Source organism: Onthophagus taurus, chromosome 7, assembly GCF_036711975.1.
Source record: "Onthophagus taurus isolate NC chromosome 7, IU_Otau_3.0, whole genome shotgun sequence".
NCBI lineage: Eukaryota > Metazoa > Arthropoda > Insecta > Coleoptera > Scarabaeidae > Onthophagus > Onthophagus taurus.
Genome location: NC_091972.1, coordinates 32,907,775 through 32,925,149, shown reverse-complemented (window position 1 = coordinate 32,925,149; position 17,375 = coordinate 32,907,775). Strand labels below are relative to the sequence as shown.

At 32.0% G+C, this 17,375-nt stretch overlaps 1 protein-coding gene across 6 annotated transcripts in view; it reads right to left on the bottom strand.

Annotated features, from left to right (window-relative positions):
- Nucleotides 1-17,375, bottom strand: part of LOC111416378 (transient receptor potential cation channel, subfamily M) — a 233,971-nt gene that overhangs the window by 173,316 nt on the left and 43,280 nt on the right. For 2 of the 6 annotated variants that reach the window (XM_071197974.1, XM_071197980.1), the window contains exons 2-3: nucleotides 9,753-9,855; nucleotides 9,551-9,574 (exon numbers count right to left, since the gene is read on the bottom strand). In XM_071197974.1, the coding sequence (XP_071054075.1) occupies nucleotides 9,551-9,574; nucleotides 9,753-9,782 (54 nt within the window). In that variant the 5' untranslated portion in view covers nucleotides 9,783-9,855. Of the gene's footprint in view, nucleotides 1-9,550; nucleotides 9,675-9,752; nucleotides 9,856-13,477; nucleotides 13,511-17,375 lie in introns of those variants that run through there. The other 4 variants (XM_071197984.1, XM_071197975.1, XM_023048641.2 and 1 more) reach the window with 4 other exon arrangements.

The window sequence follows — 17,375 nt, the reverse complement described above, 5'->3', positions numbered from 1 at the left end:
TGATGCTCTTGGTAGGCCGTTCGATCTTAAATGCGTAATCAGACCATAATATGCCCCATTTGCCAGGTGTATCTTTCATTTAACCTCTACACTGGAATCATTTTCAGAGGTTGCCCAAATACACGCTGTATTCGCCTAACGTTAAGCTTTGCAGCTGTCATAGATTTGATTCATTGATTTAGTCTACTTTTGATTAACTTTTGATTTACGTTTGATTACCTTTAGTCTCTCTTTATGTTTCGTTGATACTTTTTCTCTGATGTTAAACACTTTCATCATATCCCTTTTCGCCCTAGCAATAATGTCGCCGTGCTCAGCGAAAGCCAAGAACTAAACGATAAGTCACAATATCCTCTGTACTGCCCCTCTGATGTTATCTTCCAAATCTCTAATGGCTTTCTCGAGTACGATGTTGAACAGAATACATAACCGTACTTTTCACCTTGAGCGGTGCTCTTATTAATAAAATAAGGTGGGTGGGTATCTTGAGATCTGCCATTGTTCTAATTAGATATACCCTAGAGATACTGTCATAGACGCTTTCAAAGTCCACAAATAAATGGTGCGTTTTTTTGTCTTTTCCAGTACCTGGCTAAGGAAGAATTTTTAGTCATTATAGTTGCGTGTATGGCTTCAATATTTCACATAATATAATGTTCGGTAGTAATTTATATAAACAGTTCAGGAACGTGATGATTTTGTAATTAGCACACTGGAGATGGATGTCCTTTTTATGTATCGGTACTATAATTCCTAGACTCCATGCTCAAGGGAGTCGTTTTATTTCCCATATATTCTTTACCAGTTCCCGTAAGGCTTACTCCGCCTTATCTCTTCCTTCCTTGATTACCTTCCAGCCACCGTTGCATTATCGTGTCTTGTCCCTTTGACTACTATTTATTTTCTGGTAGAATTTTATTTTTTCTGGTTGGCTCCTCAGAGTCTCGATTCACAACTTTCTGTAGATCGTTAGCAGTAGCCTTACACACATTCTTATAAACTTGAAGTATAAGTCAAATTGTTGACAGTCTTCCTATTGTGTGCTCTAATTTTAATATTTGCGTTTGTACTATTTCGTCTTATTCTTCTTCAACATTTTGAACATTTTCTTTCTTTATTTTGAATCCAATTGGATTACAATACTTTGTTGATGATGGCGTCGTGGTCTTCATGCACATTTTTATTACATTACCTTGAGATTGACATATTTGTAGTGGCACCATCGTATATAAAGTTACACAACACAAAAGCACAATCAAACTCAAATCTACAATAAGACCTAAAACTTCTTCTGAACTGTACGATCTTGTATTTATAGACTATGATGTATCATAAATCTCTATAATTTTTTTTTATATTTTGAACGAAGATTGAATTGCTAATTTCACAACATGAGTTGCAGTTTTTTGTTAATTTCGTTATATTTTAAGTTAACTCAACGTAAGATTCTCTGTAACAATTTAAACCAGTCCTATAAAAATAAATTGAATTGTATGTTTAAAAAGTTATGTCCTGACTGGGAAATATACGGACCTGTTACGTTTGCGCAACAGGTTAAGGTCTACATAGCGACAATCGATGCGGGAAGACTAGATTTTTAAACTCAATAAATGTCATGCAATATGGAATATAACCAAATCAAGTCACTAAAATAATAATAATAAATAACCATTTAAAACATTATTGAGTAATTGCTAATTACTGGCCTAAATTTATGTGAAATATCGTGGATGCTACTGTAAGTACACTATACGATACATAGGGAGATATTTATTATATAAATACCACAGTTAGCAAAAACATCTACTTACAATTAGTGAGAGTAATTAGAGTTGTTGCAAATGTGTAGGAAAATTTGTCTAAAATCATTGTAGCAACATTGGTTGTATTGTTTACATTTATTGTAAAGAACCATAATTCGCTTGAATAATACACTGATGTTTATTACTACAATACACGTGATCATGAAAACTATATCACAACACTATATCCAACCTTATTCTGTTTGGCGAGAACCCAGAACGTCCTACAAACGGTGTAAAGCTACTTAATAAGGAACCGTAAACGTCGAGAAAGTTGTTGCCAGCAACCAGAGTAATGGTATGATTGAAAAATTTTGTTATTATGAGAAACTTATTCCACATATGAACTTTTAAATTGTAAAATTAAGCTTCTTGATGATGGAAACGAAAAAATGGCTAAATATTAATGTAAATATTATGTTCCTTGCAGATTTTGTTTAATAAGTAATGAATACCGTTTATAAAATACTGTATTCAATAATTGAATAGCTAAATTGGAAAAACGATATCTGTCGATCAAGCTTTGAACAAATCCAATTTAAACCCATGTATCGACCGATAATACACTTCAATGAAAGCGAGTTTGTCCTACATTTTCAAATTGATACTTAAACGCACTATATTATGTATAAGCACGCTACTATATTCTCTGTCTTGCACCTGTTGGACACCACTTTTTTCCACCGATGCGAAATAAAGTTGTTCAATCAGTGTTTTTAGAGAAATAAAAAATTATTAGTTATTGTGTAAAAAATAATGAGTAGCAAGGAATTTGATATACCAGGTAATTTGATACACTACGTAAGTCACTAAATATTTGAAAAAAATTGAGAGCATACAGAAATTAAACACATTTCCACTCCTACTACTGCTGCAGATATTACTATTTTATGGCAGTTAACAACCAATTTAAAAGGAAGAATTGCTCAATCATTACAATAAGCTTGAATAGAAACTATGTCAAGATATATATTTGACATGATGTTTAATGAACGACCAACCTCAGCAAGGCAAGTTTCGTAGTAATGATAAGGAAAGAATTCATCAAGACAGCATAATATTTAGTATTTTTCGATTACCAATTCCAGGTACTCCATTCAATACATAAAAAGGAACTTCTCATCTTCGTCAATTCTATTATAGATGGCAGTTTCAAGCAGCTTTATGGCGGTTTAAGATTTTAAGATTATTTTATTACTTTTAGCTTTGCCCAAAGGAGTGATAGGAGGCTCATAATGTCCACAGAGGTCGTCACCACCTTTTTATTTGCCCCTAGCATCTTGTCATCGTATTACAGTTTATCATTCATTTAATCTTGTGGTATTCCACCACTTAGCCGTTAGTCTTTTTATTCGTTGCAATTGATCTAAGGTAATTTATAGTGATCGCTACCAGCATTCACCTTCAGCACTTTTCAAATTTAATACAACATTCTTTCGCGCTCTCATAGGCGAAGACTGGTTATAGACGCCAGGTTGAATTGCTCGATTACTTTGTCTTTAAAGTCTCCAGGTAGGGCTGTTTCCTCCGGATTTCTCAAAGTATCCAATCCTTGAAACTCCACAATTAGATTAAAGTGATCTTAACATGACCTCCCTTTTCTTCTTGGCTTTGAATTATCATATCACGAATGTTTGGGGCCCAAATGGATTCGACGTCACCAATCATTCTTGTAACTTTTTGTTTCTGTAATTATGTGCGAATGATACGCAGCTATTGCATTGCGGTAATTTGATGGGTTCTTGCTCTCTACTCTTAGATGTTACTGTTAGTTATTGTTACACATCTTATCTCAATAATGATACGAATCAGCAAAATAACACGAAAATTCTTTGCATTATATCACCTGTTGGGCAAATAGTCGCTATTTTTTATCCTATATACACTCAATGTGTGTATGTGGTTCAACCCATTCAATTATTGTTTTTCTACCCAACAATATAGCTGTCCCCTTGAGCTATATAAATCAACGGAATAGTATCGTACAACCCCTCCTATTTGCAGGTCCATTGAATTCACCCATTTTGATGACCTCTATGTGTACTCTGTTTCCTTTTCTATATGCTGTATCTTTGTTATTTTGAGGTACATCAATAAATATTCTTATTATTATTACATGAGCTTAATGAAGAGCCGTGGAGAATTATTTAACATTAAAATTACGTATTTCGGAATTTTATCTTTCTTCTCCACACCCATTCAATTCATTAATTCAAAGAGCATAACGAGAATAGTAGTTTGTTAACGACAATATTAATGATTAAAATTATGTATTTCATTGATATATGGCAAATCGAAAATGGTCATAAACACAGTCGTTTTTGTGGTTTCGGTTTGAATTTGACGACGACATATTGATTCGAATAATTATTGAAATTTACAAACGAAATAGTTTTGTATTTCAAATAATAAACAGTACATTGAATACTTTGATACAGATTGTAACCCCGTTTTTTTTAATTAAAAGTGAATTGAGTAAATTGGGTTTGAGGTTTGGTTTCGATTGTGACAACAATAGAAAAAAATTAACCTGTTGACATGATTGATATATGAGTGCATTGTGTGTTCTGTGTACTATTTCATTTCCAAAATTGATACGTTTTCATAAAAATTTACAGTAAAAAAGAAAGAATCTACTATATTGCAATAAAGGTGATGTCATTTAATTCTTTTTTAAAAAGCTTTAACCTTAAAAAGCAGTTAGTACAAATTTTTGAAATTGGGTTATGAAACTAAACCTCAAGATTTAATATGGTTAATAAATTTTGAGGAAAAAGATATATTGCAGAGATGATTATACCAAATCTTTGTTTTTTTGCAAAATAAAATTATTATTATTTAGAGGTCGTTCCCGATTCTGTATTGAAATGTAAATTGAAGAGAACTTTCGTAGAATTAAAATTGATGGTTTCACAACAAGAAAATAATAAACGTTGTTAAAGCTCCCCAAATCTCTAAAATAGAGATGCTTCTGTATTTTAATTTTAAAACTTCCTCTATAGAATTCTCGAATACTAAATAATGAAATACCTCAGTAATCTCCTATATAGATTCAACGACCAAGGTATACAAATATTTTATCCTCGTTTTCTTTACCGTTATTTATTTAGTAGAAAGAACAAATTATTGCTTTTTTACTTATACATATTTGAATTTGAAATAATAAAAATTTTTAAATGAAAAATTCTTTTAATCTTATGTTTTTGAGTAGAAAGTTTAGAAACTCCTCTTCGCAACAAGAGAAGTAACTTATAGAACTGAAGAGCGTGAAATTTACGATTTTAACTTCCTGAAAAGTAGATGGAATACGAAATACATCTAACGAAACGCGTTGCGAATATATCTCATTCGTAATATGTGAACCGTGCAACAATTTTTGATAAAGAAATTGCTTAGAACTTGAACTCTTTCAAATAAAATGCTTAAAACTTAGGTCAAACTGTAAAACGGTACAAAATGTACAAAATGTAAATTTAATTTGTTGTTCTAATAAATGAGAATGACTTGGTTTTTTATAACATCAATAAACATCGGTTCATTACTACGTACAAAATCATATATCATTCTATTTAAACGAGTTCTATTTCAGTAAATGGATAAAAGTAATTACGGAAATGGTATCTAAAAAGGAAAATTGACTTCTATTTTTATACAAAAAAGCTTTTCCTTAGTTAAGAATGAATCATTATAAAATATTATACTCTTTCATTTTCAGAATACGAAAATTTCATATAAATTTTTGTTGGGTTCAAAATTCTTTCAAAACCTAAGTTTTATTAATAACATGGTAACTCCATTTTCTTTTGTGTCGAATTTCCGCAACGTTGGATACGCATGGGTTAAATTATCGTAATATATTTTAATGAATAATAGTTCCAGTTCAGAGATTTTCCATTTTGACTATTTCTATCTCACTCTGTAACTCATTTTATATGTAATATGTTCGGGAATGCTTCGTAATTATTTGCTTCGCCTATTTTTGCAATATTTTATCTGATATTTTGACGTGAAAAGCAATTATATATATAGGAAGATCACACGTGCTAAAACGTGTTGCTCACATTTATCCATTAAATGATTGATCCAGTTTTACAAAGGAATAACTCTTCTAAACACATCAATGAAGTTGTTTACAAGAGTAATAAAAAATAGACTGGACAATCTCATTACAAATTCTTCATAACAACACTTTAGAAAAGATCGTTCAATAATAGACACTATGGTTTTTCCGTAAACAGCATCTGCAATTTCAGACTGCCTACTCAGACACTGTTTGGTTGAACAAATCCATACGTGTGAAGAGTAAAATGCAGATATGCACAACCTGCATCCGCCCAATAATGTCTTACGGCATTGACATACATGAAAACACAAACAAAACTAAGAGCATGTTATGTGTAGCAGAAATGAAGACCCGAGGACAATCTAAGGAAAGCCCAGATGGGAATCATTTAAGAACTTGGCATCAGAGACTAATGAGGGTACAGAACATTGTGAACTTCGTTCGTAGAATTCCAGATGACAGGCTGCCGAAAATTGTACTTACAAATAACCCGCTTCAAACCAGACCACCAGCCAGAACACCAAGGAGATGGATCAGCTAAAAGATAAGTTCTTAGGAGCTATATCAGAGGCACAACTTATCAGGAGCAACAGACTCAAGGATCTAGAGAGAGAAAGACGATAAAAGTAATTCAAAAACTTAATTCTATTCTCTGCTGTTTGCCGTTTTTATTAATGAGTTATCAAAAGTTTTACAAAGCTCTACGCTAATGTTATTAAAATGTACAGTAATATATCGGCAGAAATAATGTCGAACTAGAATGTATCATACTTAATCCTAATTGATTATGTTTAGTTTTAAGGTTTTACCTAAACAAAATCTCATCACTTTAATTACACAACAAATTATATTAAAATGTGTTAGTCCTTATTCGTGTACTCGTTGTAAGTTAGCAGCTGTCAAAAGATATCAATTTACCAAAAAGTTGTCAAAGGAATAAATAATAGCACTTTGGTAATTTTCCCAGTTTTAACTAATTTAATTTGAGCGATTCTGAAAATTTGAAAATTTTATTGAAATACTTCACACGTAAATTTACTTTTCCTAGAAGTAAATTTAAAATTAAATCTGCCACGTTTCAGAACGGTTAACATTTAGAGATAGTTTCGATATGTAACTGAAGCAATATTACCATAACGTAATAGTTATGTATCAGTCCACACTACCAAGATGTTGGATCTTTTAACATCTTGGTAGCAGACGTCTTCACTCAATACCATTCAGCAATAGAAAACCATTATGGAGATGAAGAATCTTCTATTATCTTTCTATTGGGATACAATTTTATGGCACCAACAAATGTACATAAAAATACTTGAGTTATTACAAAATGTCAAAGAACGAGAACTGTTGAACACTTCACAGGACAGGTATTATCAATTAAAGAAAAAGAAGATAAAGTTTACGTTAATTTTTCTAAAGCAGTGTAAATATTTTATGTGGAAAATTTGTGTGACAAGAAAATAAAAGAATGTATGTGTATGGTTATTGATGAAAACCAATTATATATCTATTTATTCCTATAATTGGTTCTGTTAAATTGAAATTGAGTTGATTTACTCAGCAATTTCTCTCCTTTCTCAACCCGATACCGATGCTATCTTAACCCGCGCATATATTCGATGCATATTGCATATTGCGTTCCAGCATCCGTAATTAAAACAACTGTGATGCTGTTAAATTAAACCAAGTAAACTCAACAACTGTTATGTACACTTTGAATTTACATCTTCCTATAAACGCCACAAGCGTTTCATCAACACACATTCACTATAACGTTCATGTATTTTTTGGACAATTTTCACTGAAATTAATAAATAACAATGTAGCTTCTGGATTTTCAAAACGTAAATTTATTAGTATAAATATGTTTTACTATGTTACTACGTTTCTATATTTACTATGTTAATTCTACTTTTTTGTCCACTTTGTATTTATGATGAAAATATTTCAACGAGTGATTTTACATTTAAATATTTCTCTTAACATGAATATAGAGAAAGCATCTTCCAAGCTCATAGAAGTTTAAGAGAACTGTGACATGTACTCCGATCACTCAGCACTATTTTTAAGTGAAGCGATAATAAAAAGGACAGCCAGAGATACTCTTACTAACAAATCTACTGACTGGAAAAGTTTTCACATTGACCTTTAGAACAAAGTCAACCTAAACATTATTCTTAGAACGAGTGAGCAACATGTCAGAAAAAAACTATACTTAACAACAAGACCCAAAAACTCAAAAGAGAAATTGAAGAGCTTGAACAAGAATCCTTGAACTAGAAGAACTGTCAGCATATGAAGAGATCTTTGTTCCTTCTATTAGAAACAACAAATGGATCATGGGCCGGAGACAATAAGCAAAAAGTAACGCCGTTTGCTGAACATCTGCCTGAAATCTTTTCTCCAACCCAGGGCAAAACAATCAAGATATGGCTATGGGTTTCGACCTCATCACTAGATAAAGACTACTTTAAAGACTGAGGCCAATTATAGAAACTAATCCCAGATTACCAATTTCGTAAAAGCAAAGGCACTCAACCATAGACAGCTTTATTGACTGCTTGTGAGGAACTCAAAACTTTCAATCTCCAACAAACTTCTGATCTACAATCAGATCCTGAAACCAATATGATACTACAACATCCAGTTCTGGAGCTGTGCCAGTGACTCGAACATCAAATGTATTCAAATATTCCAGAATAAAGTGCTAAATCGTGCCATATTGGAAGACTGGTTTTAGCCCTTTAAATCCACCTTTTCAGAATTGAATAGCTGTGTAATTTCAAAAAATGGTTGGCTACCTCAATTCAAGGCCAAGTTAGTTTTCTTTTTAGAGGATTACATTAATTCGTTGATTTATGCCGAAAAGCCAACAACATTAGAGGAGTTCAGCGACAATATCGTGCATAAAATAGTCAATATTCCGGTAGATATGTATCACATAGTGGTGCTAAATTTTAGCTCAATATCTCAATTTTATGTTTTACTTAATAATTATAAATTTTACCTCTACAAACTCAGTTTATCTCAATATTGTCAAACTTATTTCTAGAACTTATTAGTTCATACCCATTTTTTTTCTATTCTGAGTAGTTAGTGATACTGTCATTAGTATAGATAAGAATGTGATCGTGAAAGTCGAAACAATAGTTTAAGTATTAAAATAAATTGTAATTTACCTATATTTATTTAAATTGAACACAATCGCAATATTGTCCAAGTGGAAACCCTTTTGGGGTTTTAAAACAAACAGCATATTCGCGTTCAGTGTGTAATTTTCGTTTACAATCAACAAAAAAAAACTTTATGATCCAAAATTTATATATATTTTCAGTACACTACCCGGAAACAGTTTGTGTACTTACAGTTCAATAAACTTCGATTATTTCGATGTGTTCAAACCTTATTGATATTTACAAGTACAGCGCTTTTACAATTTTCCGTTTTAAATGTTCACGATTTAAACAAAGAAATCTTTTATTTTGAAAGCTTTCAAACAAAATAAATTTTCAATGATAAATACATAAGCAATCATAATTTTCAACTTTTTTGCCACATATTTAATGCACTTATATAAACTTATAATCTAACTAAAAATTATAAGCTATTCATACAATAAGCACACATTTACGAATACAAAATAATAACAAAACAGTAAACAATTTTTTAATGTACAACTAACCATTTTTAACGCAGGTTTTTCCTCCTGAAACAAACCCATTATCATGAAAAAAACACTTCGTTTCAATCATCAGTTACTTTTAATTTAAATAAATCCAAGATTTTCGTTTAATTTAAAGGCAGAACTGTTAAAAAAAGGAAACAAAAATGATAAAAAAAATGAAAAATAAACCAGCATTATTTAATTAACTCTTCTAACTCACCGTTTTCGTCTGCGACTTGGACTTCTTCATGCTGGCTGCGCGTTATCTCACTGGATAATTCTGTTACTCTCATTGTTTCAAAGACCACCCCGAAGTTGTGGCCCTAAAAAGAAATAAAATAAAACGTTAAGACGTTACAATAACAATATTTCTCGTTGTTTCAGGAAACAGGTCGAGGTTGCCACCAGGTGCAGCGAATAACCATCATAAATAAGCTGTAAAAACCTCGTTGTATTACATTTCTAGGTAGCTCAAAGTGGCAGTAGTTTTTGTTGTTCCTTTTATAAGGATAGCTTTTGTAAAAGTTGCTGAATTACTAAATTTAAAGGTAACATTCAACTTCAATTTGTACTTATACGTTACAGTTGCTAAAGATTTTAATAAATGATTAATCATAACTTAATGGCGGAGAACTTTGTACTTGAGTTTGTGCGTTAAATATTCCATGTGATTGAGGAGGAGTTTAATCTTGAATATGTATATAAAACTGTTTCTTAATAATTCATAAAATACTAAACCGTGAGGTGTGCTATTTTATACGAAAACAAATTACACCATTACTTGAACAAGAAACAGGAAAAAGTTTTCCTAGAAAAACAGGCGGAGAGGGAGCTTAATTGTGATGACAATTAATTGTTAGCGCAATTTTGGATCTTTTGGTTAGCACCCTCAACCCTTTAAATTAGTTTAAATATTTCCCTTCAACACTTTTTCCTTTCTTTCCTTTCATTAATTATGTCTATTGTCCCAAATCTGCATTATCCAACCATTTCACATTATTATATAAATTTGAATATACTGTCATTTTTCATTAATATCTACTAAGGACGCATAAAAAATTTTCTTTTTTTCCTGATTTCATACTGATGAATGAATCTAATTACTTTTGCTTTATGTCATTTACATTAATGAATGTAACTTATAGAAAACTTTCAGTAATCACCCGAAGATGTTTGGAAGTACTTCCGAAACCGATAGAGGTTCAAATACGAAATTATCATAAACCTATAAAAAAATTTATTTGAACCAATTTTCAGCGTTATAAAATAAGCCATTTACGGATTAAATCTAATTCTGGGTTTACCTGACGCAGTCCAGGCTACAAGGTCCTTTAATTTGCTAGCACCATCCTTTTAGAGATATTTGAATTGAAAACAAATTTGGAACAAGTCCGAATTGAGCTAGCTTTAAATATTAGTGTAAATAGATATCTGCTTGTTTGTTTGCTTATAACTATTCTACCAAATTACTTCAAAATTTATAGGTTCTAGTCAAGTATCACATGAAAATATGATATACAATTTTCAAGATTTTTATTATTCTTGAATTACAGATAATAATTACAGATAATGTAGAAAAATGTATTCATAAACAGATCAGAAACTAGATAGATTAAGTGATTAAGAAGCTGATTAAGAAAATGATATAGCATAAATATAACTGTGTGTTTAATTATTGGATTTATATTTTACATTAACTCTGTAAATGCTTTAGAAATTATGTTAACAGCCTACCTGCAAACAAGAAATTCGGCAAATGATTAATTTCTATACGTTACGATGAATGATGCTAATGGGCTGCCTAAAAACAGGATTATAACGAATAGAATTAAAAGACTATGACTTGAAATACAACATGAAGACCATTTTCTAGTGATTACGGAGATCATGGTAGGAGCGAGCAGTGTTAAGGAAATTGAGAAAAAACAGACCATAAATGTTCAAAGACTTGTGTATGTAGTTTCAAGTGAGGTTGGTTAAACCACAGGTGGTATAACCAAAGCACTTAGGCCCCAGCGGTCTCTTTGTACATCCTCACGGTTTACTTCGGCCATGTGTATGTTTATTTGGAGGAGTGAAAGATGTTCGAATGGCATCCGATAGGCTGCCATTCTTCGCCTTGCCTCAAGCCAGGCTGGTAACTCCAATGCCCAGAAACTTGAAGACCCCCAAGCCGGGCTGGTAACTCCAACGCCCAGAAAACTCAAGTTCAAAGACTTATTTGGATAATTAATTAAACCATAAAAGAAGTAAAGGTCAAGTTCCTCCGGTCAACAGTGGAAAACAAACTAGGTTTATCCATGGAAAAGATCAATCAACTGTAGCTGCAAAAATAGAGTAGAGAAAATTCCTGGAAGTGCACGAGACGTTATTCAAGATTCCTGTAGATACATGTTTTTTCGGTGACACAGTTGTTGGAAACGTATTGGCTCTTAAACTAATGAAAAGATTCAAGAGAGAGTCAACACGGCGCTGAAGCATATCTTTGCTGGAAATCCAGAAGAATTCGAAAAAACGGTGGAAGAGATAAACAGAAAACGCTAAAAATATGCTTGAAAAGTAATATTAAAAATCACGTAGATAATTTGTAGAGTAATAAAATGGAAGTTATTCACGCGCTAATGGAAAACGGCGATGGTGTTAACAATCCCATAACCCGGAATTAATGCATCAACCTTGAAGGAAACTTGATGATAACAACGACTTTCTTCATAATAAAGGTACTTCCAAGTGAAAATGGCAGAAATGGTTTCTTGCGCAAAAAGAATATATTTGATATATGGCAACCACGGCGAAAACTGAGGTTTCTCAATTTGCAGATGATACAGGGACAATGGCTTACCTGAACACAGAAGTTAAAGAATTGGGCTTACGCAAAAATACGTAGAAATTGCATACCTGAGAGTGAGTAATGATATGATTATAAAAACTGGAAAGTCGTTCTAGATATTTGCTCATAAAAGTGGACGTGAAATGATATATTTTGTTTTAAATTTTGAAACGCATAATTTAGGTTTATCTTACGTTAAGAATAGATATGGAAAACAAAATACATAATAAAATTATTTCTTAAATTGAAAATAAAGGAATGAAACTCAAACAAATTCAGGATTTTAACTTAGTAGTAATACTCGATTTCTGCATATGTGTTTCTGGATATACAAGTTGAACAACGCAATACCACATTTTTTTGAAAGAACTCTCTTGAATCATCTATACCGGGTTGGATCCGCAATATGCTTAATAGCAGAATAGTTCACTCCACGGTGACACGATACGCTTAAGGCCGGGAAGTGGTTAACCGCAGACAGGGATGTTATTCCCCCTTCTTTGGTCAGGTACTTGGAAATACCACCAAGTGTAAATGGCAGAAATGGTTTCTTGCGCAAAGAGAATATATCTGATATCTGGCAACCATGGCGAAAACTAAGGTTTCTCAATTGGCAGATGATACAGGGATAATTGCTTACCTGAACACAGATCTTAAAGAATTGGGCTTAATACCCAGAGGACAGAAATACTTAGATTTCAACTTACTAATAATACTCAATAAATAAACTTCGATTAGAAAAGCCAGTTAGAGATGTTCTCTGTTGATTAGATATCCTCTAGAAAATCCAGTTTGTGAGTCCTATTGTGAATTCATAGTTATAAAGTTATGGCAAAATGTAAAAACGATAGCAACGTTAGCAGATAGATCTAAATCCCATTTTATTTTTTCGACAAAAAAAATAATTTTCTGTATAAAAATAATAATGCGGAGAAAATTACTATTATATTAAATGTTTAATAATAAAAAGTTCGTGACATTCACCTTAAAGAAATTTGCCAAAAATATCTTTTGGCCTGAACACTCAACAGACTGAAAGTTACGTTCAGCTGATTTATTTATATCCAGACCAGGATGTAAGTTCAAAATAATTAAAAAAAAAAGATTTAACTTACTATATTTTCAATATTTCCATATCGAGCTACATCGGATTACATCATAAACTTTTATGAAGACATAAACGTTCTCCTCACTTATAAATACAATAAAAATCTTTAGAAAAAAACAGATTATTTCATTAATTTGCATTTTTTTATTATCGCATTTCTAAGAATTTAGAAACGATATCAAATAGATAATTATGTATATGAATTGAAATTAAAACCGCATCAACACCAATCAAAATATTATCTAAGTGAATTTGAATAAACCAAGAGGCTAACCAACAATTTTAATGATGAATAATTTAAAATAAGACGTAAGCAGAATAAGAAAAAAATAATTACATCAGTGGCGTTATACATTAATAAATGTTGCATTTAAACTTTTCGTATAATTGCGGGTTGTGTATATAAACGGACAAACGTTCAAGTTAAATCTACACCGGTTTATTTTAATTCTAAATTTAGTTTAGTATTTATATAACAAGACATGAATACTAAATAGGACTCGTTTGTTTTCTTAATTGAAAGAATTTTTGTTGTTGACATTTTTTTAGTAACAAACATTTATTATCTGACTGAATGTTATCGTTTTATGAACATGTAAATATGTACTATTTATTAAACCAATATCATGGTTAATTAAATCAATTTGTAGTTTTAATATAAATTGGAATGGCAGGGTTTGAAATGCAAATTAGTTAGACGTCAATGCAACGGTTTTGCAAACTCTGATTGGCTGGTTACATGTAGAATTAACTCGGATTATTTGTAAATTCATCGTGATACGTGATCATAATTGACCGATAATTTCTCAATAAGCATCGTTAATATTATGGGTAACATTTTTTAAATACTTTAATTTTCTTGATGTTTAAAGTTAAAATAACAAACAATTTATCGAACAAAAATGTGAGATGTAGCGAGGGCACCATTGGCTTTGTCTGAATTGATAACAGATGTCATGTGCATAAGCTGCTTTACAAAGAGTTCCATTTACAGCGGAAATGGCTTCCAGCGCTTTAGAAATTACATATTGTTTATGTTTCTGCGAAAACATTTCTAAATAACTCCAACAACAAGCTATCTGTTTATTGTTGATATATTGTGTGATATAGTAAAGTAAATGATTAAAGTAGATATTACATACATGTACTCGAGCTATACGTCTGTCATCACACAAAGACGTAAATCTTTCCTTCCTTTTTTATTCAAATCGAGTAAGATAAAATTACGCAATATTAAATATAGCCAATTTATAACACAGATTCGTTCAAAATTTTTTAAATGTCGTAACCTATACATGGTTTGAAGAAATCATATACAGAAGTATACCTTCTTAAGAACGTGTTCTTTATTGGTTAAAAAAGGATTTTGAATTTTAATGTTCTATCACGATGTGTTTTAAATATTTATAGGTTTAAATTTGTTTGTGTGGAAAGAGCACAAAATAACTTGAATATGTAATGATAATAGGAGATCGGAATGCTCGAACCGGATGGAACGTGGATGAGGGATATGGAGCGTTGGGTAGATTTGGAGGAGAGGAAACATGAAGTAATAATGGACAGCGAATGATTGATTTTTGTATTATAATCCAGCTCTTAATAGGCAACTCCTTCTACAATCATAAAACAATACGCAATATAACTTTTGAACCCCTTTGAAGGAAGAGCATAATAATCAATAATAGATTATATAACATACACAAGATCAATGAGATATGCAGTATTACACATGAAATGGTAAAAGGTATGTGGAACGAAAGCCGTTGATTATAATCAGAAACGAACAAGTTGGTGGAACGACACAGTAAAAGAGAAGATACAGGAGAAAAAACGAACATGGATTAGATACAACCAATGTAGAACGCAACAAACTAAAGAGGAATATCACCGAAAACGAAATGAGGTAAAGGAAATTATAAAGCAACTAAAGGCAGATTCCTAGGAGAGATTTGGCAAAAAGATCGAAGAGGATTACACAAGTAACCAGAAACAATTCTGGAATACGATCAAGGGATTTAAAGGAAGCCGAAGAAAACACATAAGGATCATCAAAGATCAAAACGGCGATCTAAAAACATCAAATAAAGAAATATTAAGGTCATGGAAAGAACATTACATCGCAAAATTTAAGGAAGAAGAAAGTATACAAACGCTACATGGAAGTGACGAGGGAGAGGAAGCCCTAAAGACACTGAGAAATGGAAAGGGGGCGAGAATGGATAATATAGCTTCGGAGTTACTAAAGAAGGGAGGAGATAAGCTGAAGAAAGAGATGTGAGAAAATAATATTATTATTCCAATAAGAAGGGAAAACCACAAAACGTGAAAATTATAGAGCAATGTGCCTCTTATCAGTAGCTCTAAAAATATACAGAAAAATACTAGAAAAAGGCCTCAGAACGGAAGCAGAAGAGTAATGGAAATGGAGGGGCAGGCCAAGGATAAAATGGGAGGATGGAGTAGATGAGATAGTGCGCAAGAGAGGAGAAAATGTGCAGGAAGTGAATATGATGGCAAGAATATGAACAGATGTAGGTTTAGAAGATGGATAGGGGATCCCAACAACTCCCCAACGCTGTGATGGCATCTAAGGGAAATGATAAAGAAGAAGAAGAAGACATTTGTAGAAACTTTACCATAACTTGTTAGTGCGTTTCGAAAACACAAATTAAAAAAGTAAAATAATTAACTAACTGTTTGCATGGGGAATCCTTTTAATATTGTATTCTCAGGTTATATTTTCTACCACGGAGACTTGAATGATGAATTCAACTGTTAAAAATTACAACTCTCTGTAATTAATGCCATATTATTCCAAAATTAGTCAACAAATTGCAACATATCGACCACATGCGATTTCGGCTAAATTCAGAGTTGCTAAATTAACCCGAGGTCGTTTGCGGCCAAGGCGTTACAATTGATACCAAACCGATACTAAATCGGACCACCACGTATCGATGTGCATTCAATGAAGCGCCTCGGCAGCGAGCGACCTTGGCATTAATTGTAGAGTGTGTCTAAGTTTCCGTGGATGTTTATAATCGAGGCACTATAATTAACACATATCAACCTGAACGTGGACAACAAATTGAAACTGCTCAACGACAAATAATCTTGACTAAACTCAGAATAGAGAATCAACTTCGGCCCAACTTCGGCTTAATAGGGAATGCTTGTTATAGAGTTGTTGCAATTTGTTGATTCTCTCGATTACAAACAACCACGAAGTATTTATATGATATATCTATTTGCTGTTCTGACTTTCGCCGACATCGCTTGTAGTCGAATTTTCAAATTTTGGGTTGATATGGTATTTATTATAAATAGTTGTGCATAAACCTGAGATTTTGATAACCGAAGTGGAAGCCTTGTTCGCAAGATTCAGAATTTTTCATAACAAGTCAAAATATAATTAATTAATTATATATTAACATAATAATTAATATAATTAATAAACACAAATTAACCAATCGAATCAGTTCCTAAAAATGACTCTATTTGGTAAATTGTCTTAGATAACCATCTACAAGAATTCGAAATGGGAACTCAAAAAATGTTGGACTTTTTCAGAGGGATGGTGGCTTCCTCGTGCGGTTCACAAATAGTAAGCCAATATTTCTTTATAAATAGATGACAATTACAACCTCTAGAAGCATAATTTACCAAATATCTCATCTGTACCTTATCTGGCATTTCTCTGACGCTATGATGATTTACTAACAAATTGGATAACATTTGGGAGGCTACAGGATGATAATTATTAAATTGTAGTATAAAAACTTTTGAACCATTGGCGAGATTAACTTAAAACTTGGCGATTGAATACAAGTAATGTTGAGATCTTTTTGAGCGATAAACCAACGTAATTAACCCAATGCAATTAAAGCTAGGTAGCCTCGCGTTGA